This window comes from Plecotus auritus, assembly GCF_963455305.1.
Source record: "Plecotus auritus genome assembly, chromosome: 1".
Lineage (NCBI taxonomy): Eukaryota > Metazoa > Chordata > Mammalia > Chiroptera > Vespertilionidae > Plecotus > Plecotus auritus.
In genome coordinates, this window is record NC_137770.1 from 10,806,199 (window position 1) to 10,832,582 (window position 26,384).

Sequence of the window (26,384 nt, forward strand, 5' to 3'; positions counted from 1 at the left end):
AGCCCAGGCATCCTGGTTGCCTCCTGAGAAGATTGGGAAACTGGTTTCATGGACCAGCCTTCTCTTTCAAAGTAGATCTTCGTGTTTCCAGCATCTTAATTTCAGTCCCTCAGTCCCTTCTGAACAGATCTTTCTTATTCCCAGATCAGGTTGTATCGCTCATCTGTTAAAAGCCCTCTGTGATTCGAATCTCTCTACCACTAGTACTGCTCACATTTCTCTATCAAAGTGCCTCTGGCTATGAGATAGATCCAGAGTGCTAAAATGCCTGTTATCAGCAGTTTCTTTGAAGACCTTGGTTTTATCTTAAGTTTTTGTAGACTTTGCATTCTATTCTGATACTTGTGAATATAAATAGGTTTTAAATTATGCTACCTCTCAGTTAAATTATCTGAATTTGTTTCCTTTGGATTGATTTGTTCATTCAACAAATATTTGAGGTCCCACTGTGTGCTCAGCCAGTGTTAGCAATGAAGGCTAAAGTGGTGAACAAGACAAAGGCCCTCCTCTCTGAGAATTTCTGATCAAGGATCTTGTATTATTAATTTAGGGCTTGAGAAATAGAATCAGTAGTGTCCTAATTTAAGGTTCTGTCTTTTGGGGAGGAATTGGTTTTCCAGGAAAAAGCATCCTATTTCATCTGTCCCATAACTTCCAAGGCCCTCTGATCTGAGAAGTGGGCCCCTATAGATAATATCTTCCCCCTGGTGGTGCTTCAGTGCCTCCACAACAGGCCTCAGCCTCCTGAAGCTGACGTGGCTCCTGCTCACTCTCCTCCAAGGCCAAGCTCAAGGGACCCCAGAAAACGTTTCCCTCAACCTGCATCCCCATCCCCCAGCCCCTGGATCCCTACTGTTCCTCACATGTCTCGGTCATAGCACTTCTCACAGATTTTAGTTGTTTTCTTTTAGATCAGGTACAGTCATCCCTCCTTATCCACAGAGAGTATGTTCCAGTATCCCCAGTGGGTGCCTGAAACTGGCTAGTACTGAGCTCTACCTCTACTATGTTTTTCCTTACATATACCCCTATGATAAAGCTTGATTTATAAATTATGCACCCTAAGAGATTAATACTAGCGAATAATAAAATAGAACAGTATACTCTAATAACTATGTGAATGTGTTCTCTCAAAATATTGGTATTGTACTTTTCTCACCCTCCTTGTAATGACATGAGATAGTGTCTATGTGATGAGATGAAGGGAGAGAATGAAGTGGACATTGTGACAGAGTGTTAGACTACTGTAAAGGAGACTCGAACACAAGCTACCTCGGCACCACGACAGTTCATTTGATAACTGAGACAGCGCCTAAGTGACTAATGGGCTGGTAGCATACACAGCGTGAATATGCTGGACAAAGGGATCAGTCATGTCCTGGATGGGACAGAGTGGGACAACATAAGATTTTATCATACTACTCAGAATGATGCACGATTTGAAACTTAGGAATTGTTTATCTCCGGAATTTTCAACAATATTTTTGGACCTCAGTCAGCCACAGGTAACTGAAACTGCAAATAAGGGGGCTACTATATCATGGTTTAATTTATCTCTGTGTTGTCAATGTCTAGTACAGTGCCTGGCATGCATGATGGATAAATTTTTTAATTCCTTATGATACAGGCTACGTACTCAGGATTGGAGCCCACTCAAACCTGTTTCCATGTCTCAGTTGCTTCACACCAGATGCATTAGATCTGATAAGCAAGTCATACCCCCAATTTGTATTATACATTTGGGATCATAATTGCTTATCTTTTCTTAGAAAAAGAGGAAGAGGGAGAAACTTTATATAAATAGAAAATAATTAGAGATCACTTAGAACTTCATCTTGATTGGGAAATTTTTTTCATTTAAAAATAAAACACAACAATACCCAGAACTTAAATTCTTCAACATAAACACTATGTAGAGGAATGTTAGAAAATGTGTTGGGAGTGCGCATTTGTGCATGTGTTTCAAGGTTAGTTTGAAGGTTTTCAGTGTTGAGTCATCTAAAGCAGTGGTCGGCAAACCGTGGCTTGCGAGCCGCGGTTTGTCGCTCTGTTGACTAACGAGTTTGCCAACCACTGATCTAGAGCATTGTGGAAAAGGCTTCCACGTACATACAGTATGCCTGGGGTGTGTCATGAAGCAGCTCTGGGGACACACCAACTGGTGACAGTGGGTGCCTTTGGGAGGAAAGAGGGTGTGTGTGTGTTTGCGATATGCACATATTATGTAGCCTTTTTAATTTGAAATATAACTCACATACAGAAGCATATAAAGCAAGTACAATGCATAATTATAAAGTAAGTGCTCATGTAACCACCAGCCAGACCACGCACCCAAAAGCCCCCTCTTAGGGTCTGTATTGGTTTCAGGATGCCATTTCTATGCTTTATGTAAATGAAATCATACTGAATTAACCCGTTTTATCGCCCCTCTTTTCACTCAGCAGTGTTTTGTAAGATTCATCCTTATTGTGTATAGCTGTACTTCATTCATCTCCATAGTTTTGGAATATTGTAAGATATCCACTACTGATGGACATGGGCTGCTGTGAACAGTCTCTTACCTACGTTGTTGAGCACGTGTGTGTGAGCCTCATTGAGTGGGTTACGTGCCACAGCACGTATGTCTACCCTGCGCTCCACCCGACCTGCAGCCCGCTCAGCACTGTGGGAACTCGTGCTCAGCACCTCCCAGCACTGTGCATCTTCAGACTGTTTAATGATTGTCTATCTGTTGGGTGTCTAATGGTATCTCATTGTGGTTTCCGTTTGCATTTCTCTAGTTATTAATGGGTGACGATCCTTTCATACGTGATTAGCCGTTTGGGTACATTTTGTGAAGTGCCTGGTTAAGACTTTTGCCTACTTTTCTCTTGGTACTCTGGATTTTTCTTACTGATTTATTGGAAAAGTTAATATATTCTTCATATGAATTCATTGGCTATTATGTATTCAGGTAGTTCCCCTACTCTGTGGTTTGTCTTTTTATTCTTGGTGGTGTCTTGATGAAAAAAAAATGTTTGATTTTATATAATTCAATTTATCAGTCTTTTAAAATTCCTGTTTTTATATCTTAAGTTCTTCTCTGCCTCGTCCTTTACATAATAATTTTTCTGTATTATTTTCTAAAAGCATTCAAGCTCTGTCTTTTAGATTTAAGTCCTAATCTTCCAGGAGCTTATATTTTATTTTTATATTTAACCAGAGGCCTGGTGCACAAAATTCATGCACTGGAGGGGGGGTCCCTCAGCCTGACTTGTGCTCTCTTGCAGTCCGGGACCCCTCAGGGGATGTCCACCTGCCAGATCAGGCCTAAGCTGGCAGGCGGACATCCCTCTTACAGTCCAGGTTCCCTCTCACAGTCTGAGACCCCTCGCTCCTTACCGCCTGCCTGCTCACTGCTCCTTACCGCTCGGCTCGCTGTTCCTGAGCACTGCCGTGGAGGCTGGAGAGGCTCCCGCCACCACCACTGTGCTCGCCAGCCATGAGCCTGGCTTCTGGTTGAACCGTGCTCCCCCTGTGGGAGCACACTGACCACCAGGGGGCAGCTCCTGCGTTGAGCATCTGCCCCCAGGTGGTCAGTACGCATCATAGCGACCAGTCGTTCTGCCGATCGGTCGATTTGCATATTAAGGTTTTATTATATAGGATGTAATCCAACTTCCTTTTCTTTTCCTTTTCCTTCTCCTCCTCCCCTCACCTTTTCCTTCCCCTTTCTCCTTTCTTCCCGTTTTTCTTTTCTTTTCCCTTCCTTTCCCCTTCCTTCTCATCCTTGGGTACCTGCTTGTTCCAGCACCATATATTTAGACTGGTCTTTTTTTTTTTTTTTTTTTTTTTTTTTTCTTTTTTTTTTTTTTGCTGCTCTGTAATCTACTTGTCATAAGTCATGTATCCACATGCACACAGGCCTGTTCTGGACTCTGTTCTCTGTGGTATCTCAGGCTTGGCTGTCTTGATTAGTGAAGCTTTACAGTTAGTTTAGATTTCTGGAACAGCAAGGCCCCCTTCCCCCCCACCCCCACCCCCACCCCCTCCACACACACACACACTGTTGTTCTTCTGCCAGGATCCTGGCAAGTGTTGACCCTTTGTATTTCCATGTGCGTTTTAGAAGCCACTTATCCAGTTGCATGATCTCTATTGAGATAGGGATTGGAATTGCACTGAATCTGTATGTCAGTCCCTTCATCTGGAAGGTGTTAATCCACAGAGCCCTAGTGCAAGCATCGAACTCAGTGGTGAAGCAGTGAGAGCTTCCCTGGAAATGGGCAAGAGGTGAGGATGCCGTTCTGGCCACTTTCTCACAACTCCGGCAAGCAGCAGAACAGCGGTGGCATTTGCAGATGAAATGACAGTATACACAAAAAGCCAGAAGATTGACAGATACTTCTTAGGATTAAGGCTAAGCAAGCTAGCTGGATACAAAAGTGATAACCAAAATCATTTTTTTTTATATTGCAAAAGCAGCTAGCCGTAACCGGTTTGGCTCAGTGGATAGAGCGTCGGCCTGCAGACTGAAAGGTCCCAGGTTCGATTCCGGTCAAGGGCATGTACCTTGGTTGCGGGCACATCCCCAGTAGGAGGTGTGCAAGAGGCAGCTGATCGATGTTTCTCTCTCATCGATGTTTCTAACTCTCTATCCCTCTCTCTTCCTCTCTGTAAGAAATCAATAAAATATATTTTTTAAAAAAAAGCAGCTAGAAAATTGTCTTTTTAAAGACACTATATTTACAATAGCATCAGAACATAACAAATACCTAAGAATAAATCTAAAAAATTATGTGTTGCAAAGATCTCCACTCTCTCCAGATTGATGTGGGAAATATAAAAGCCATGAATAGTTGAGACATGGAGCAGAGCAAGACAAAGGGCAGCGTCTAACAGGCAGTGAGTCTTACTCCAAGGCTCTGTGGTGCAGGTGCGGGGAGCAGTGACCGCTACCAAAGAGTGCCCACGCCTGCAGACACGTGTCTAGGCCAGAGGACACACAGGAAACGGGGGGAAGTGGCCAGTACAGTAATTGGTGGGTGAATTTTCTCTTTCATAAACAAAATCATATTGCCGAACATTGTTTTCTTGGTGGGGGAAACGTGCCATCTGCTAAGTTCCCTCATATAGGAAATCAAGTTAAGTGGAATTTAGTACATTTTCATGAAGAATACCGAATTTAATCCAGACTGTTAGTGTTGGATATAACTTTATTCTTGTTCACTTTGTACTAAGAATGAATGTATTAGAAAAACAAGGTGACACAGAGCTGAAGGTTTGGCTCTTGGCTTTGGAGAGATTGCTCATTTGTTTTCGTTTACTTTCAGAGGCCCCACACACTTAGCTCTTGGGAAGGCAGAGTGAGCACTCAGAAGGTGTGGTGACACGAGGTCTCCGTGAAAATCGAGCTGCTTCCGCTGCTTAGCCAATAGCATGTGGGTGACCGGGCAGTAGTTCGTACCCTCCTGAGCGTACCTGTGGACATCTCCTGAGTTGGCATCCTCTAAGCCTGTAGTGTTTGCAGCTCTGTCTCTGTTTCACTGGGGTCATGGTTATTTGAGGAAAGCCATCATCTCTGCATCAGAACAGCCTGGTTCTGCTATCTTTGTGCAACTGTCCCGCAGAGATCTGGTCCTTTTGTATCTTGGAGTGTTTCTTTTCACCACCAAAACTCGTCATGTGAAAGTGGGCGTGGCTTTTTTTTTTTTTTAATCTGTCACAAACAGAGTGCACATGGTGTCTCTTCATATATACCAACAGTTTGGTAATTAAGCCTTATCATATTACGGTGTCTTATGTCATGTCTGTCAGTCCCTCTGGAAGTGTTGTACACATTGCTTGCAGCACCTGTGCAGGTGGTGTGACATGATTGGCTGTTTTGGATTGCCGTGTACAAACTGTGAGGCTCCTTACTGCCTCTCATGGTCTCCAGACTGATCACACATGCTTGGCTGCAGAGCAGTCTCAAGCACACACCTCCAGCATGTATCAGTTTATATAGTAAATGTTAGCACCTCTGACTTTTTTATTCTTTGTAGCAGAAGAAAATAAAGTGGAAGTTTGTTGTCACCTTGGGTAACCGGGGCTTGCCCCCACGTTGGAGGTCAGAAGTCAGTGGAACAAGCCCACTCTGTGTAGCTTGCTCGGTGCTACTGATGCACTGTGGGACCAGGAACACCTACCGAGCCAGAAATGGGTGCTCCCTTCTGCTCTAATGGTAACCTTCATTAAGCATCCGTTCACCATTTGTTAACTACAGGATTCCCTTTAGTAAATACGCTTTTAAAATAAGATACGCACATCCTTAAATCCACCTTCTTTGTGTTATTTCCGATGCCATGGTCAGTCTTCTTCCCTTCTCCCCCTACAGCTTTTGCACAAGGATACCCATACATTTTGCTCCTGATATCATTAAGGATTGGCCTTGAAATAATTGGAAAGTATCCCAAGTTCACCATAGCAAATCAGTGAAAATGCCAGGGAGGGTTGGGAGGGTAAAGAGACTTATACAAACCTAAGATGCTTGTGGTGGTATTTGTGGAGAAGAATGTTACAGCTCTTAACTTTAAAAATAATAAGAGGAAGTATTAATGAATATTGAGACTATTAGCCTAAGCTCTGTGATAGCCTCTTTAATGTTCCTCTTTCTGTAAGGTCAGTAGTTTCAACATAGTGTTGGACTTTTGGGTGGTGTCATGGGACTTTTCCTGGCAGGTGTCCTTTTTACACCCCTTTCTAGTCCAAGAACCCTGTCCATGAGCCTCTCCAACAGGCTGCACTTGAGTATGTTTTGGAACAACTGTGTCAAGGTTATTACTCTGTGTATAATTTAAGATTAAAGTAAGCCACTATTATTCATGGGAAGAATTCAAAATTCTTCGTTTTTTTTTAAATTCTGCTCCAAGAGGTAATTGGAAAAGTTGGGTCAAGTCTTAGGGTCATGATTGATTATGTAAGAGTCAGGCAGTCTTGGATACCAAGCACGAAGTGTAATATACCAAGTATCAATCCTGGTTAGTTTCTCTCATTTGGTTCCCTGGTTAGTTTCTCTCATTTGGTTCCCATGGGTAATCGAAGGAGTCAAGTACAGGTTATATTCTGTCATACCTCTTTATCTCCTTCAAGATTAGCAGTGCTAACTTATAAAGACTTTATTTTTTAATTACAAAAATAACTCATACTGTTAAAACATCAGAATACATTGAGGCCAAAAGCCTATTCTTTCACTGGTTTTTACTCCCCAATGGTGCAGTCCTATTAACAAAGCAGAAAGTAAGACTTTTCAGTACACTGACCAATAAGAAGCTAAATTAAGTGGCTTTCAGAACACATATGGAAACATCTGACAGGGATTAGGGATGTTATTGTTGTTGTGCTCAATTTTATTATTATGATACAGATTTTTTTTAAAAATAGTAAAATTGTAAAAATAGCCAAATGAGGTTTTTAAAAGTAAAGAGAGCCCATGAGATAATAATCACAAACTTTTATAAACTATAAATAAAAATAGTACAGTAACATCTTCACTGTTTGGAACTCTGGAAGAATTTATATAATTTCTACAAATTTGATATTTTCTTGCCTTTTTTGAGGAATTTTAAATAGAAATTTTATGGGGGATGATTTTAATTTGCTCTTCCTTCTTAATTATAATGGATTCGTTTTCGTGTTTTGGTGACAACTGAGTCTTCTTTTGTGAATGTCGGTTACTGTCCTGTGTTTAAAAGTGGCTGATGCTTTCAGGACCTTTTTTAGATGCCTGGAATGACCCCAACATCACCTTGCCTTCCGATGCCCTTGTGTTAGAGTATATTGTACAGTCACATCTGTGCTGTGCCACTTAGCGATGTGGTGGCCATGAGCAAGGCATTTGGGCTCTCAGTGTGTGTGTGCTCTCATCTCCACATGGTACGGCGGTGTCTGCCTGGCACTGTCCTTATATAAGGTCCATGGAGTGTGCTTAGAGGGCTCACCTGCCACTTCTTAGAAGCCACACAGTGTCTTGGGTGTCAGGGTGGCCCTTAGGGATAAATACAGGCTTCCCTGCAGTGCCAAGAACGTGAGAATACCCAAAGGTTCCAAATATACAAGCTGTGGCTACAAAATGAGCTCATAAGGTAATCCTGCAAACTGAGGCTGAACAAAGGCTATAAAAGTGAGTGAGGATTGAAGTCAGGCAAGGAGGCCATTCAGAAAATGAAAGCTTTTCATTGGAAAAGGCTGGATGTTTTAATGTTAAGAGACCCAAACATTATAATGACGTTACTAATTTAAAATGGTTGCATCGTCACTGAGTGATTACAGTATTTATGAATCAAATTTTGATTCCCATAGTCTCCTAAGTATTCTGTAGGCCTTAAGGCCCTTGCCCTGCTGCATGCAGTACAGGAAGCAAGGGAGCCAAAGTTCCCCACACAGTGGTTCAATTCAGGCTTGGGCATTAGGGGACAGAGAGCTGAAAAACATCATAACCTGGCACCTGCCCTCCAAAAGTGTCTAGTTGGGGAAGATGGCTACCTGTTTAGAGCAACAGGAAGTGCTAAGTGGCCAGCTCAGAGTAACACATCCGCTCTAACTTGGAAGAAGGAGAGGCCTGTAGAAGAACCCTGAGCAGGAGGTGGACAGTTAGGGTTGGAAAGAGGAGCCAGAGGACTCGGTGGGAAAGAGGTGGTGATCCCAGCGATGGAAGCCCTGCGGGCACGCCCTAGACGCAGGCTGGTGTGGGCTGGTGATCTGAGCACCTTCCGCCTCAGGACCCCTTCACACTACGACAGTGGTCGGCAAACTGCGGCTCTGTTAACTAATGAGTTTGCCGACCACTGCACTAGGAGAAAGTATATAGGACTCCACAAAGCTTTTGTGATGTGGGTTTAGCTACCAATATTGACCACATTTGAAATTAAACCACACAAAAAAGGTTTAAGCATTATTCATTCATTCATTACTAAAATGACTAACCTATTGCATGTAAACAGAAATAATATACTGTTATGAAAATAGCCATGTTTTGTAAAACAACTCTAATGAGAGGGCGGCATTGTTTTATTTATTTATTTTTTCCAAATCTTTAATGTCTGGCTTCATAGGAGATAGCTGGATTCTCCTGGGTGCCTCTGAGTTCTGTTTTGGTTGAAGTGTAGGAAGGCATGACTGGGAAGAGGAGTATTTTAATAGCCTGTTCAGATTGTTGTGGACGTTTTCTTTGATGTTATACCAAACTTAACAATGGGTAGTTTCCAGAAGGAACCTGCAATGTGGAATCTAAAACCATATTAATAGGCTGTCTGTACATTTCATCACATTAAAATCCAGAGGACTATCTTGCACTTTGAATGGCTCTTTTGTCCTTGAACGATACTGAAACACCATTTATTGATCCCTTGGAAAATACTGGTCACTGAGTTACACAAATCTTCTAAGACAATTGGCAAATCATGGACAGATTTCAGTGCCTGTATCAATAAACCCCATTGTTAGTACCCCCTGATCTCATCCTTACCCCAGGGAAGCTGTCAAACTCGCCCTGGCAGATAGTTTTCCAAGCTTCCCGGAATTCTGGAAAGACATACAGAGCTCCATTACTTTCCAACTCTACACTGACCCTCTAGACCTATTTCTTAATCTTGTATCATCCTAAAGGATAAGTGAAACCAATGTATAAATACTTGGAAAGCTTTTAGGATGGTACCTGACCCAGGTAAGCACTCAGTGATAGTTGTTATTTGTACTTTCCTGTGTCGCTGTCATCATATGTAACATGTGTTGACCATAGCCCAAAAAGAGGAGTGAAAGGTGCTTTGTGGAGCACCAGGGTACAGGCTCCGCTGGGTGTGTGCAGCCACTCATTTGGGCAAGCTTCAGACTTCCCCTGTAGGTTACAGCAGCAGCGACCTGAGGGAACGTCTTTCGTGTGACCTTTTCTTACCTTGCCTGCACCTGTGACCAGTTGTCATGTTGGTGTGAGTGTCCATGCCCCTCATTTGCCTCTTGTTCCCTTGCTCACATGGTGGTGTCTGGTGCTCAGATAATATTCAAATGAATGCATTTAGAGGGAATTTGTTTTGAACAGCACTCAACGTGGTCTTAGACTTAAGAAATATAGGAATTTTATCATACGAAGCATATGATCTGAGCAGTGACTAGAGGTTTTTTTCCTTTTCATTTATTTAAGGACTATTTAACCTCTGTTCACCGCATCCCATTTCTTTTTTCTTGAATATCTATTCAGACTAAAAATAGTAGAAAACTTGAAGTGTTTCACAATAATTTGGGGTTAAACATTTTTGCGATCAATATACTTTGCTTTCTGCTTTTCAGATGTTCCTCCTGCTGAACAAGAGAAGCTTTTTATCCAGAAGTTACGTCAGTGTTGTGTCCTCTTTGACTTTGTTTCCGATCCACTAAGTGACCTAAAGTGGAAGGAAGTAAAACGAGCTGCTTTAAGTGAGATGGTGGAATATATCACCCATAATCGGAATGTGATCACAGAGCCTATCTATCCAGAAGTGGTCCATATGGTAAGTGATTGCAGCTTAACCAGCGTGTCCCAACCCTGAGCTACACCAGGATTCTGACATCTTAGAATAAGCTGAGATACTGGAGCCTAACACAGCACTTCCCACAGAAAAGTCCTCCTGTTCCAGAGTTTGTGCTTGCACCTTGAAGAATGGAAATCTTAGCATTGTGCCCTGGATTATCGTGATAATATCAGTGAGGGAAATCGGGTGCCTCACTGATATCATGAAGAGTTAATTTATTTAATCCTTACAGTCACCAAATGGGGTAGAAATGTTAGAATTTTTATTTCTACTTATTATCTTATCTTTAAATTTTTGTGTGTGTTTTAATATACATAACCTTAATATAATAATGTCCATACATAATATAGAAGTAAACATGTTCTCCATACATGTATAGGAAAATTCTAGTGGTGGGTTCAGTGCAGATAGTGATGGGATCCAGCTGGTATCAGGATAGTCCATCCTGATTGGCTGAGCCAGCCTCCATCTGTCAGTGCTATGTCAAGACACACCCAACTCCATCCTACAGTTAACTCATGGCTGGTTTCATTCAGCCCCCAAATCTCAGCCTCTGCTGTCTCCTACTTTACAGCCTGTTTCGGGTTCTTTGCATGCTCTCACTGTGACCTCAGTGGGTACCACCTGGAAACATTTCATACGAGGCCTCGAGTTATTAACTTACTGTTTGGCACTGAACTCGTTTCTCATTATTTTTGAATTATTGATATTTTATCTGCCTTTGAAATTAGTACTCCTCAGTTATTAGGGAGTCCTTGTTGCTTAAGATAAAATTTTAAATTCTTATTTTCATTGGACTCCTTACATTCAGTGATTCTTCCCCCACCCCCGCCCAAAGCTATATATTTCAGAATTGACTAGACGTGTTGACCTAAAATGTGTTCATTTCTCACTTTCGTATGTTTGCTTTGGAAAAGAAGATGAAAGTAATGTTCTTTTTGTAATTCACAATCTATTATGTCAGGAATTGAGATCAACTTGATTATTTTAATATATTATTGTTAACTCTTTGAAGTTCCAAATTTACCAGTGTATTGTCAGACTAGGGCTGTGAAGGCCGAGTAGGTTCCTTCCCCAAACTCATTCCTGAAGAATAGTCACAGGTACATATACTGAACGGTAAATACTCTAAAACCTTACCCATTTACATTAAGGAAGATGGGGGAATATCTTTTTTTCTCTTATTAATTTCAATTCTCAATTACTTTGGAAGGCCTCCCAAATCACAAAGAAAAATCTCTATTTTCTCCTCATACTTCCATATTTTCTTGTTCACAATACACTTTATAATCCTCCTGGAATGTTTATTTTATTTTTTTTATAATACTGTGACTTTTATTTATTTTTTTAACCTTTAATATTCTTTGTGGTATGTAGCATACATAGAAAAAGGTAAATATAAATACATATATAGTTTAAAGAATAACAAAATAAGCATCCATGGACCTACCACCTAGCTTAAGAAGCAAAATATTGCTAGGGCTTTGAAGATTTTTTTTTTTTTAATTCTTTATTGTTTAATGTATTACATATAGTATTACATATGTCATCTTTATCCCCCATTGACCTCTTCCGGCCACCCCCACCTCCCAGCACATTCCCTCAACCCCCTAATGTCTGTGTCCATTGGTTATGTTTATATGCATGCATACAAGTCCTTTGGTTGATATTCCTCCCCCCGCCCCGCATCCTCCCCTGCCTTCCCTCTGAAGTTTGACAGTCTGTTCGATACTTCTCTGTCTCTATCTATTTTTGTTCATCAGTCTATGAGTGAGATCATGTGATACTTATCCTTCTCTGACTGGCTTATTTTGCTTAGCATAATGCTCTCCAGGTCCATCCATGCTGTTGCAAATAGTAATAAGAGTGCTTTCTTTTTTACAGCAGCGTAGTATTCCATTGAGTAATTAAATACCATTTTTTAATCCACTAATCTGCTGATGGGCGCTTAGGCTGTTTCCAAATCTTAGCTATTGTAAATTGTGCTACTATGAACATAGGGGTGCATATGTCCTTTCTGATTGGTGTTTCTGGTTTTTTGGGATATATTCCTAGAAGTGGGATCACTGGGTCAAATGGGAGGTTTCCTTTTTAATTTTGGGGGGAAAGTTCATACTGTTCTCCACAGTGGCTGCACCAGTCTGCATTCCCACCAGCAGTGTACGAGGGTTCCTTTTTCTCCACATCCCCACCAGCACTTGTTGTTTGTCAATTTGTTGATGATAGCCATTCTGACAGGTGTGAGATGATATCTCATTGTCATTTTGATTTGCATCTCTCAGATGATTAGTGACTTTGAGTATGTTTTCATATGTCTCTTGGCATTCTGTATGTCCACTTTCGAAAAGTATCTTAAGTCCTTTGCCCATATTTTTTTATTGGATTGTTTATCTTCTTTTTGTTAAGATGTATGAGTTCCCTATAAATTTTGGAGATTAGGCCCTTATCAGATATAACATTGGCAAATATGTTCTCCCATGCAGTGGGCTTTGGATTTTTTTTTTTTTAATGAAATAGGGTAGAAATTAAACTTTATCGTCTTCTAAAATAATTGAAAAATCATTCATCCCTACCCTATGTATTGAATTTTCCATTTCCCACATTGATTTAAGTTATTTTAAATCAAATATATTAAATTTATTTTATTTTAAATAAAATTGATTAATACATTATGTATTAAATTTATAAACATATACATTTATTCTATGTTAAATCACATGTATGTAAAGTTTTTCTGTTCTTAAGGAGTCTTGGCTGCTAGCAGCCCAAGTCCCATCCTTAACCCAAGAGAGTAGATTCTGCAGAGAACAAGATTGGCTGGCCTGGTTTGGATCAGGTGCCTGCCCTTCACCCAAGTTCGGGCCCACCTGCTGCATCAGTCTTGCACTCACATTTCACGGTGGCAGTGTGCATTAGTAGAACCTCTTAGGGTAGTTAAGTCCTGAAGACTTTTAGTTTTTTTTTTAATAATTTTATCACTTATTTTTTTATTCCCATTCTCACATTTCCTAGATTAAATACTCCCCACTTCTCCTCACCCTGTTAAAATCCTGTTCTAAATACTAGATTATCTTCCTGCTGTCTTCACTGTGTTCCGACCCTGAAATTCATGCTTGATTTCGGTGTTGGACAGTTTGCCCTCCACAGCTCTTAGCAGATACTCAGTGAGCATCCACCGTGGCCCAGGTGGGTGAGAAAATAGAGCAGTGGACCAGATTTCTGCCTGCCCAAAGCTTTTCTCCACATGGAGGACAGGCCTAAAGTGAGCCACCCAACAGTGCGTCACTTAGGTTACAGTAATGCTGTGAAGACAGTAACATGGGAAGAGGACACACATGCAAGACTGCCATGTGTCGTGTGGGGGAAGCAGGGTGCAGAGAGAAACCTTGGGCAGGATAAATTGGATCATCGCATGAAGATACGTGCTCGTGGGGTGCTTTTCTGTGTCACTGAGAGAACGGGGACAGTTCATTCTTCCCTCCCTGCTGTGACGAGGGAATGCAGGGGAGAGCATGGCCTTTCTCTTTGGGGAGCTTCGGGGGTGGAATGAGGGATGGGGCAGATAGGATTCAGGGTTTTACTTGCTGGTGGTGTTTTGCTCTACAGACAGAAGGCATGGATGAAAGGAGAGAGTGTGGTGGGATGGTACCGGCAGTGGTTCTGATCCTCTCAGTAGAATTTGAGCATCCAGTAGGAGGCCTCTGTCCAGCCGTGCCTGCACAGGCGTGCCCGGTGGAAGAGATGTGGGCCCCTCAGTTCCATTCACATGCCTCAGTGTGCTGGCCACTGAAGCAGCATCTGCCAGGCTTGCTTGAAGGAGTGTGTGTGTGTGTGGTTTTGTTTTGTAATAGTATTTTTATTTATTTTTTAATTTAAATTCTTTATTGTTTAAAGTATTACATAAGTTTCCATTTTCCCCCATTGACCTCTCCCCAGCCCCCCTACTCCCCAGCACATGCCCTCACCCCTATCTCCCCCACCCCCATCTGTGGCCATTGGTTATGCTCATATGCATGCATACAAGTCCTTTGGTTGATCTCTTTTTATAATAGTATTTTTAGATATTAATTTCCACTTACTTTGAAGAATCAAAGCTCTAAAGATATTATAATCCTTATACTTGCTTCTTACAAATATTAAACTGGAGTGCTATATATTTTTTCAAATATATATCTTTATTGATTTCAAAGAGGAAGGGAAAGGAAGAGAGAGATAGAAACATCAGTGATGAGAGAGAATCATTGATCGGCTATCTCCTCCACGCCCCCTACTGGGGATCGAGCCCCCAACCTGGGCATATGCCCTTGACCAGAATTGAACCCAGGACCCTTCAGTCCGCACGCCAAAGCACTACCCACTGAGCCAAACCAGCTAGGGCTGGAGTGCTATATTTTTAATAGATTTATTGAGAGAGAATTCACATACCATACAATATGCCCATTTAAAATGTACAATTCCATTATTTTTAACATATTTACAGGATTTTGTCATTGTCACACCTAATTTTATACCATTTTCATCACCCTAAAAGAAATCCTATACCCTTAACATTACTGACATATCTTCCTAACCCGCACCCCCAGCCCCTGGCAACCACTCATCTCCTTTGTCTTTGGATCTGCCTAACCTGGACGTTTCCTGTAAGTGGAATTATGCAGTATGTGTCCTTCTTTCACTTAGCATAATGTTTTCAAGGTTTATCCATGTTGTAGCATGTGTCAGAACTTCTTTTTAATGCTAAGTAATATTCCATTATATAGATAACCACATTTGATTTATCCATTCATCCGTTGATGAAGGGTATTTCTGCTGCTTGGCAGCTATGAATAATGCTGGTGTGAGCATTGGTCTACAAACGTTTGTGTGCAGATGTGTTTTCATTTCTCTTGAGTATTTACCTAGGGGTGGAACTGCTGGGTTACATTAACTCTGTGTGTTTAACCTTTTGAAGAACTGCCAGGCTGTTTTCCAAAGTGGTTGCACCAGTTTACAGTCCCCAACCGTGTATGAGGGTTCCAGAGTCTCCACATCATCGCCAACACATGTTATTGTCCGTCTTTTTGATGACAGCGTCACGTTGGGTGTGAAGTGGGGTCTCACAGGTCTGGATTTGCACTTCCCTCAAGGCTGTGTATTTTTATATATTATAGACTTTAGCCCTGAAGTTTTACAGAACCTTACTGATCATCTAGCTCTAGCCTGACCCTTTTTCCAGATTTAACAAATTTAGGTTCAGGGAGATGAGAATGAAAAAGAGCAAAACCCAGAGGCGAAGACTCTTGACATCTGGGTTCTCAGGCCTAAATCACACCAACTCCCCTATCTCTCCATTTCAGGCACTTTTAAATTATAACCCCCATCTGTTTTTCCCCAATTAGATTATCTAGTTAATCTGTTTTTCAGGCTTTCACACTTTTTTTTTCTTTTTTGTTATTTTTGTTTATTTGTTAAACCTCACTAGAGGATATTTTTCCTTTGGTTTTTAGAGAGAGTGGAAGGAAGGGGGAGATACAGAGAGAGAGGAACATGGATGTGAGAGAGACACATCAATTGGTAACCTCCTGCATGCATCCAGACTAGGGCCAGAATAGCCAGCCTGCAATCAAGGTATGATGTACCCTTGACCGAAATGGAACCTGTGACCCTTCAGTCCACGGGCCAGTGCTCTGTGCCAAACCGGATAGGGTGCTTTCATACTTTTTTTTACAGTTAAAACACTGATAGCAAAACCAAGTAATAGCATAGTCATTTTTTTCACAGAATTCCAGTTTTACTTAAAAGGATGACTGACAGAGAAACTGCTTATTCAGACTTGAATAATTAGCAAGCATTTTCTCAAAAATAAAATGAGAGTGTCACTTTAATGAAAATAACTGACAGTGTTTGGGTCCATGACCAATTAATTCAAGCTTTCCAGTGAAAATTTGAATTTTGGAAAATTTTTATTCACTGATGCAAGCTTCTTCCTGGTACCTCAGTTTTTCCTGTCGAGATTGGCAGCAACATGAATGAATGGGCTCTACATAATTCAGTGACCAATATTTTCCAGATGAGCAATTAGTGATGTTATAAAACCGGGTGTGGGCCAGAGAGCCATTCAAGTGCAAGACAAGACAAGTGTAAATCACAGTTACCTTATGTGATTGAGTCCAGACCCTGGTTGATAAGGTTTCAGACTCCACATAACAGTGGGCCTTTCATAAACTACCACTTGTCGAGTTTTGGTGTAATATCAAAGACGTCCCCAGGGCCCCCAGCTGGTGTGGCTCATTGGTTGGGCATCATCCCATGCACCGAAGGGTCACCGGTTCAGTTCCCAGTCAGGGTACATCCCTGTGTTGTGGGTTTGATCCCCAGTGTGAGGCATGCAGGAGGCAGCCGATCAGTGTTTCTCCCTCTCTCTCCCTCTTGCTTCCTCTCTTTCTAAAATCAATAAAAACGTGTTTTTAAAGATAGAGAATAGTCATTACCCTCCCAAAAAAGTGCTATATGCTACCCCTTTGTAATCAGGCCTTCCCCTTCTCCATTATCTCTGACCACCACCCATCTGTCCTCCAGTTCTGTCATTTTGTCTTTTCCAAAATGTCATATAAATGGATTTGTACAGTATGTAGCCTTTTGAGTCTGGCTTCTTTCACTTGGCATAATGTGTTTGAGAGTCATTCATGTTGTTGATGTACAAATAGTTCATTCCTTTTCATTGCTTGGTAGTATCTCATTTTATAGAAGTACCAGAGTTTATCCATTTTCTAGTTGAGGAAAAGTTGGATTATTTAGAGTTTTTGGCAATAAAACTATTATAAATATTCATGTATAAGTTTTGGACATAGGTTTTTATTTTACTTGGGTAAACAAGAAGGCGTGGGATTGTTGGCCATATTGTAAGTGTATGTTGAACTTTCTGAGAAGCCGCCAAACTGTCACAATGTGGCTATCCCATCTTTGCACTCCCACCCCCAGTGTGTGAGTTCTGGTTGCTCCACAGCCTCCTCAGCATTTGGTGTCATCAATCTATTTGTTTCAACTTGGCTTTATTTGCATTTCCCTATTTATTAGTGATGCTGGGCATTTTGTCCTGTGCTTAGTTATCATTTGTATATCTTCCTTGGTAAGGTCTCTATCTAGATCCTTTGCCGGGTTTTTAATTAGCTTGTTTTCGTATTACTGAGTTTGAGACTTCCTTACATATTCTGGATAGAAATTGTTTGCCAGTTATGTGATTTGCAAATATTTTCTCCCTCTGTGGGTTGTCTTTTTACTTTAACAGTGTCTTTTACAGAGTTTTTCATTTAAATAAAGTCTAATTTATTATTTGTTTCTTTCACGAGTAGTACTTTTGTTATCACATCTCAGAAGTCCTTGTCTAACCCAGGTTCACAAAGATTTTCTTCTAAAAGTGTTACAGTTCTGTATTTCACATTTAGGTCCATGATCCACTTTGAGGTTAATTTTTTTGGTATGTGGATGTCCAGGTATTCTATTTGTGGAAAACTGTTGAAAAGATTAACCATTCTCCTTTGAATTGCCTTTGCACTTCTCTCAACAATCATTTGACCATATTTGCAAGTCTTTATTCTGTTCCATTGATCTAGGGATCTACTCACTGATACCATATTGTCTTCATTATTGTCACTTTATAGTAAATATTGAGATCGGGTAGTGTGAATTCTCACACTCTTCCAAAAATGTTTGTCTATTCTAATTATTTTAACTTTCCATATAAATTTTATTTTATTTTTATTTTTTTTAAATAAATCTTTATTCAGCCGAAACCGGTTTGGCTCAGTGGATAGAGCGTCGGCCTGCAGATTGAAAGGTCCCAGGTTCGATTCCGGTCAAGGGCATGTACCTTGGTTGCGGGCACATCCCCAGTGGGAGGTGTGCAGGAGGCAACTGATCGATGTTTCTCTCTCATCGATGTTTCTAACTCTCTATCCCTCTCCCTTCCTCTCTGTAAAATATCAATAAAATACATTTAAAAATAAATAAATAAATAAATCTTTATTCAGATTATTACAATTATTTCTCCTTTTTCCCCCCATAGCTCCCCTCCACCCATTTCCCACCCCACCTTCTGCCCTTACCTCCCCCCCACTGTCCTCATCCATAGGTGTATGATTTTTGTCCATTCTCTTCATGAACCCCCCATACCCCTTTCCCCCTGAGAATTATCAGTCCACTCCCTTTCTATGCCCCTGATTCTATTATATTCACCAGATTATTCTGTTCCTCAGGTTTTTAATTCACTTGATTTTTAGGTTCGCTTGTTGATAGATATGTATTTGTTGTTCATAATTTTTCTCTTTACTTTTTTCTTCTTCCTCTTCTTTAAGAATACCTTTCAGCATTTCATATAATACTGGTTTGGTGGTGATGAACTCCTTCAGCTTTTTCTTATCTGTGAAGCTCTTTATCTGCCCTTCAATTCTGAATGATAGCTTTGCTGGGTAGAGTAATCTTGGTTGTAGGTTCTTGCTATTCATCACATTGAAAATTTCTTGCCACTCCCGTCTGGCCTCATAGTTTCTGTTGAGAAGTCAGCTGACAGTCGTATGGGTGCTCCCTTGTAGGTAATTAACTGTTTTTCTCTTGCTGCTTTTAATATCCTCTCTTTGTCTTTTGCTCTTGGCATTTTAATTATGATGTGTCTTGGTGTGGTCCTCTTTGGATTCCTTTTGTTTGGGGTTCTGTGGGCTTCCTGGACTTGTAAGTCTATTTCTTTCACCAGGTGGGGGAAGTTTTCGGTCATTATTTCTTCAAATAGGTTTTCAGTATCTTGCTCTCTCTCTTCTTCTGGCACCCTCATAATTCTGATGTTGGTACGCTTGAAGTTGTCCCAGAGTCTTCTTACATTATCTTCAACTTTTTGGATTTTTTTTTTTGCTTTTTGCTTTTTCGGTTGAGTGTTTTTTGCTTCTTTGTATTTCAATTCTTTGACTTGATTCTTGTGTTCCTCTATTCTGTTTCTGGGTCTCTGTATAATATTTTTTATTTCAGTCAGTGTATGTTTAATTTCTAGTTGGTCCTTTTTCATATCTTCGAGGGTCTCGTTATATTTATCGGCCTTTTCTAGGATATTATTAAAAAGTCTTATAACCGTGGTTTTGAATTCTATATCCAGTCGTTTGTTTTCCTCCATTTCTTTCGTTTGTGATCTGATTCTTTGACCCCGCATTTTCACTGATTCCCTGAGTTGGTAAGGTAGATATTTGTGCTAGGTTTCCAATATGGCCCAGTGGGTCTGCTTCCCCAGTTAACCTGAGGTGGACACTCTTGGTGCACCCCTTTGTGGACTGTGTGTACAGCCTTGTTGTAATTAAGTCTTTATTGTTGTTGGTATCACTGGGAAGAATTGACCTCCGGGCCAGTTGGCTGTAAGGATCAGCTGTGTCTATGCTGGGAGAAGTTCGGTGCTGGAGACAGCCTTATAGGATTAGACTTGCCAAATTGCAATAGCCTCTGTGCTCAGCTTGGATGGGGTGGAGTCTCAGTCTTGGCTTCCTGTCAGCCTTGCCCTTGCGCGCATGTGCGCTTTCAGTCCTCCGTCTTCCCCAGCTCGAGTCTCCGCCTGAGAGTCCAGACTCCCCCCACAAGAGCATGGGTCCCCAGGGGCTCGCCTGGAACTGGGGTTCACTGCAGTCAGAACTGGGGCTCAGTGCAGTCAGGATCCTCTGACTCCCTTCCACTAGGGAAAGCCTGTGGCAACCTCCGCAGCCTTTGTGCGCACTGGCCCGCGCGCGCCTTCAGACTTTTGCCTTTCCCAGCTCGAGTCTCCGCCCGAGAGTCCAGACTCCCCCCGTAAGAGCGTGGGTCCCCAGGGGTTCACCCGGAACTGGGGTTCAGTGCTGTCAGAACTGGGGTTCAGTGCGGTCGGAGGCTTCCTTCCCCCTTCCGCCAGAGAAAGTCAGCCAGGCTCTCAGCCGCCCTTCCTCTCTGCGCGCACAAAGCCCCTTTGCCGTACCTCCAATTCTCTGTGAGTTTTTCTCTTTCCTTCTAGTTGTAGAATTTTCACTCAGCCAGCTTTCCTGTGGTTCTGGATGGTGTCCGTTCTGTCTTTTAGTTGTAGTTTTGAAATTGTTGTGCAAGGCAGCAGTTTAGGTGTTTACCTATGCCGCCATCTTTCCGGTTTCGGGGGTCTCCATATAAATTTTAGAACCAACTTGTCATTGTCTACAAAATATCCATCAGGGATTTTGATTGGATTGCATTGAATATGTAGATTTGGAGAGAACTGATAACTTAACAATATTGAACCTTTCAGTCCATGAGCACAGTATATCTCCCCATTTTGCCCTTCTTTGTTTTATAGTTTTCAGCATACAGATCCGACATGTATCTTTTTAGACTCATAAGTAAGTTTTTTATTTTTGGGTACTGTTGTAATTGAGGCTGTTTATTTTCTATTTCTAATTGTTTATTGTCTATTTTTTCTTGAAGTTCTATCAGGTTTTACTTCATGTTATTTGGTATGAATATTAATATTATTTATTAGTTGAATTAACTTCTTTATCATTATAAAATGTTCTTCTTTATCCCTGCTAATATTATTTACTCCAAAATCTATTTTGTCTGATGTTACTATAGCCACTCCAGCTCTCCCTTGACTAGTGTTAGTATGATATGTCTTTTTCCACATTTATTTTTTTGATTGGATGTTGCTTTTTTATTCAGTCAAACACTCTTAATCTTTTGATAAGAGCGTTCAAGCCATTTACTTTCATTGTGAGTATTGATGTGTTGAGTTGAAATCTACCATCTTGCTATATTTTTTTTCTATTTGTCCCAAATGTTCCCTTTTTCTTTTGTTCTGCTTTCTTTTAGGTCAGCTGAGTACTTCTTATGATTCCATTTTATCTCCTTTGTTGTTTTTTAACTATAACTGTTATTGTTTGATCTCATTTATTTAACTTTTCTCAAATACATCTTTAATTTCCCTCAAGCGATAACATACTATTTCACATAGAATATAAGTTTACAACAGCACACTTCCATTTCTTCTCTCCCAGCCTTTTTGCTATTGTTGGCATACATTTTACTTCTTCATATGTTATAAACCCCACAATATATTAATTTTTATTTTTAAATAATTATCTTTTAAAGAGATTTAAGTAATTTTTAAAACATATTATATTTCCCAGATACTTACCTTTTCAGTGTTCTTTTATTTTTTAATATGTTTTTATTGATTTTAGAGAGAGAGGAAAGGAGAGGGAAAGAAATATCAATGAGAGAGGGAAACATCAATCGGCTGCCTCTTGTATTTCCCCTGCTGGGGATCAAGCCCGCACTCTGGGCATATCCTCTGACCAGAGATGAAACCCACAGCTCTGGGCATATTGAACCAGCCACCTCTCAGTGCACAGGACGATGCTCAACCAACTGAGCAACACTGTCCAGGGCTATTTTCAGTTTCTTCACTCTATTCTCTGAATCCAGAAATCCACCTGGTATTAGTTTTCCTTCTGACTGAAGGACTTTCTTTAATATGTTCGAAAGTCTTTCTTTTACTTTTGATTTTGAAAGGTGTGCTTATCGAGTTGAGGGGGGCCTCTGCAATCTCAGTGTTCTCTCCCTGCAGCTCTCTTCTGTCTGGGCCTTTGCCTTGCAAGTTCTAACCACCGTTGTCTGCTGGACTCTCCCTGGTTCTTTCTCCCTGTGCTGCAACCTGGAAGTTCTATCCAGGCAGGAATCTGGGCAGTCGTAGGACTCACTGCACTGTTTCCTAGTTCTCAGGGTCTCTGTCCTTCACCTGAAAGCCAGGGTCTTGAAAGCCATAATTCCATATAATATTTTTCCCAGGTTTTTGGTCAGGAAGTAAGGTAAATCCCATTCCTATTACTCTTAAGTGTAAGTCTCTGCTTTATTTATAATAATCAACACAGCTCCATGTAGCAATGATTCTAAAAAGATACACTGATCAGCCCTGACCAGTTTGGCTCAGTGGATAGAGCGTCGGCCTGTAGACTGAGGGGTCCCAGGTTCGATTCCAGTCAAGGGCATGTACCTTGGTTGCGGGCACATCCCCAGTAAGGGGTGTGCAGGAGGCAGCTGATCGATGTTTCTAACTCTCTATTCCTCTCTGTAAAAAAATAAAGTATTTTTTTTAAAAAAAGATATACTGATCAAAGGCTACTTGTATAATTTGTAATTCCATAATGACATTAATTGGCCAGATTATTATGATCTCTGAACACATAATAATCTGGCCACTCAGTGTATATCCTATATAATAAAAGGCTAATATGCAAATTGTCCCCTCGACCAGGAGTTCGACCAGCAGGCAGGCCAGCCAACCGTCCATGTCCCCTCCCCTGGCCAGGCTGGCTGGACCCCACCCATGCACGGGCCTCTAATCCTATCTAATAAAAGAGTAATATACAAATTGACCGTCACTCCAACACACAAGATGGCTGCCCCCATGTGGACACAAGATGGCCAGCAGGGGAGGGCAGTTGTGAGCGATCAGGCCAGCAGGGGAGAGCAGTTGGGAGGGACCAGGCCTGCAAGGGAGGGCAGTTGGGGGCGATCAAGCCTTTAGGGGAGAGCAGTTAGGGGTGACCAGGCCGGCAGAGGAGGGAAGTTGGGAGCAACCGGGCCTGCAGCGGGGAGCAGTTGAGGGGGGGACCAGGCCTGTAGGGGAGGGCAGTTAGGGGCAATCAGGCTGGCAGGGGAGCAGTTAGGCATCATTCAGGCTGGCAGGGGAGTGGTTAGGGGGCCATCAGGCTGGCAGGCAGAAGCAGTTAGGGGCAATCAGGAAGGCAGGCAGGTAAGCAGTTGGGAGCCAGCAGTCCTGGATTGTCAGAGGGATGTCCGACTGCCCATTTAACGAGGGGTCCCAGATTGGAGAGGGTGCAGGCTGGGCTGAGGGACTCACGCCCCCATGCACGAATTTCGTGCACTGGGCCTCTAGTATATATATATATATATATATATATATATATATATATATATATATATATACACACATACATACATACACTCACACACATACTGAGTTGCCAGGTTATTATGTGTTCAGAAATCATAATCTGGCCACTCAGTGTATATACATATAGTTTATGGTTAGGGACATAGCATGAAAATGGTTGGCTATACATGTATGACTAGGAAATCAGTACTTGAGCTCTGAAACTTTCCTTTTCAGTTTATTTATATAATGTAGGCTACAGAATATATAGTTTTGCTATTCTAAAGCATTCCTAAACTTTCTCACATTTTATTGCAAAAAAAAAAAAAATCAGAATATGTGGTAAAGCAAATATGTTAGAGTGTAAATGTAAAACCTAACTGGTGGCTACTTAGCTATTCTCTATAAGATTAAACTTTTTTGATTGGTATTTTTCATAACAAAATATTGGGGAATATACATCATTCAGAATCTATGCAGAACTAACCTTTGGTCCAGAGTAAATCACCTGAGAGAAACTTCCAAATTGAGTGTTATCATTAACACTAATTGAATTAAATTAAAAGTACCTTAAGTCCTCACTTTAATGTTATCAGTAGGTTCCTGGAAACTGACTTTAAGTGAAACAATGTAGTATAACAAAACTAGTTGTACCCTAGGCTAATGATATAAGCAAGAGTTAAGTTCCTGTGGCATATTTCTAGTCACAGAAACATCACTAGGTTTTTAAATGAAGACCCAAAACATTTCTCACATTAAACATTGAAATAAATGTGAGCTATACAGACACCTAAGAACGGTGAATAAAAATGAGTCAGATAATTATTTTTTAACCCACCAATTCCAGTTCAGGGTCACGGGTAGCTGGAGTTTCTCCTGGCTGCTCAGGGTACAAAGATGGGTCTACTCTGGATGCCCTCCCATTGCAGGTGACCTCACACCCACTCACACTTATACTCACACTGGGACTGTGTAGACAAAGCATTCACCTCCCATGTAACGCAGGAGGAAACCAAGTTCCTGGAGAAAACCCATGCAGATCAAGGACACCAGGCACACTCCACAGACAGTGGCCCCGGACAGGAAACAGAGTTGTTTTTACTCAGAAACATTATAACAAAACAATGTGGGACAAAATGATGTTATTGAAGGAACTGCTATATTACAAGTCATTGCTTCTCTTGTGTAAGTAATCTAATTTTAAACTCAAAAATTAAAATTAAAGAATAAACATATACATAATTATAAATGACTAGCATATTTTCATGCTTATCTGAGGACTAGAGGCCCAGTGCATAGATTTGTGCACCGGTGGAGTCCCTCAGCCTGGCCTGCAGGGATGAAGCGGAAACCGGCTCTCCAGCATCCCCTGAGGGGTCCTGGATTGCGAGAGGGTGGTTCTCAGGTGATGCACCCTGGAATCAGGCTCCCTCTTCTCTGTTTCCAGGTGTGTCACATGAGATCCATAGCTGCCAAGTCACCACAACTTGGCAGCTCCTGCATTGAGCGTTTGCCCCCTGGTAGTCAGTGCACGTCATAGCTACTGGTCGGACAGTCGGACGGTCACTTAGGCTTTTATATATGTAGGTAGTATTGTACGTTTAGTTGTGAAATAGTCATAAAATTAAAATAGTCTTTGTTTTAAAAAAATGAGACTAAATTTTCTTTAATAGGGTTTTAGGGTTTTTTTATTTGTATGTTTTTTATTTCCACAATATCTTTTTTTATATATATACTAGTGGCCCGGTGCATGAATTCATGCACATTGAAAGGAAATTAATTAGAAGAAATATTTTAATATCTCTATTCGCCCTTTCTCTATAATAGAAGTATCAACCAAATTCACGATCAACAATGACAGATTGAAACACACACGTGCAATTGGCGCCAGCAAGGGATATATATATATATATATATATATATATATATATATATATATATATACACACACACACACACACACACACACACACACACTAGTGGCCCAGTGCATGAAATTCGTGCACATTAAAAGGGAATTAATTAGAGGAAATATTTTAATATTGCTATTTGCCCTTTCTCTATAATAGAAGTGCCAGAGATGAAAGAAAATTAGTAAAATATATATGAAAATCTTCCTTCTGTCAGAGTCTGGGGCACACTGCGGGATCCAGAGTCAAGTCCCACCCGTGCGTGCATTGGGCGAGATCCAGACCTGGCCGGCCCCACCCCCGTCAATCCCGGCCGGGCAGGTGCGCATCCTCAGATCCCCCGGCCCAGTGCCGGGAGAGGGGCGCAGTCTCAGGTCCCCTGGCACACGCCAGGCGTGGGGCGTGGCCTGAGGTCCCCTGTCAAGTCCCACCGAGCAGGGGCACGGCCTCAGGTCCCCTGTCAAATCCTGCCGGGTAGGGGCATGGCCTCAGTTACCCTGTCAAGCCCCACCAGGTGGGGGGAACAGCTTCAGGTTCCTTGACTTGGTGCTGGGGCAGGGGACGCAGCATCAGGTCCCCCGGGCCGGGGCAGGGGGCGTGCCTTGAGGTTCTCTATCAAGCCCCAGCAGATGGGGGGCGCAGCCTGAGGTCCCCCATCTAGCCACGCTGGGCAGGCAGGGGGCACAGCCTCAGATCCCCCATCCCGGCTCGGCACCACGCAGCCTCAGGTCCCTGCTGATCGCTCGTTATAGGAACCCCGCCTCCACTGTGGGTGCAGCCATCTTGTGTTACAAGAACCCAGCCTCCGCTGGGCGTGCCACCATCTTGTCATGGGTGAGGGTCAATTTGCATATTATCTCTTTATTATATAGGATAAATAAACTTGCTTAATTAGACCTGCTTTCTGATTTAGCTAAACTTTTTCCAGCCCAGTGAAGCACCCCAACTTCTCTTTCAGATAATTGTCAGCAACACAGCAGTAAATGTCAACATGAAGCAGATTATTATTGTAGATCACGCAGGGAGAACAAGGGTAAAATATTT

The 26,384-nt window shown here is 41.6% G+C and overlaps 1 protein-coding gene across 8 annotated transcripts in view; it reads left to right on the forward strand.

Annotated features, from left to right (window-relative positions):
* Positions 1 to 26,384, forward strand: part of PPP2R5C (protein phosphatase 2 regulatory subunit B'gamma) — a 145,669-nt gene that overhangs the window by 77,152 nt on the left and 42,133 nt on the right. For all 8 annotated transcript variants that reach the window (XM_080647528.1, XM_080647524.1, XM_080647523.1 and 5 more), the window contains one exon: positions 10,303 to 10,502. In XM_080647528.1, the coding sequence (XP_080503654.1) occupies positions 10,303 to 10,502 (200 nt within the window). The remainder of the gene's footprint in view (positions 1 to 10,302; positions 10,503 to 26,384) is intronic.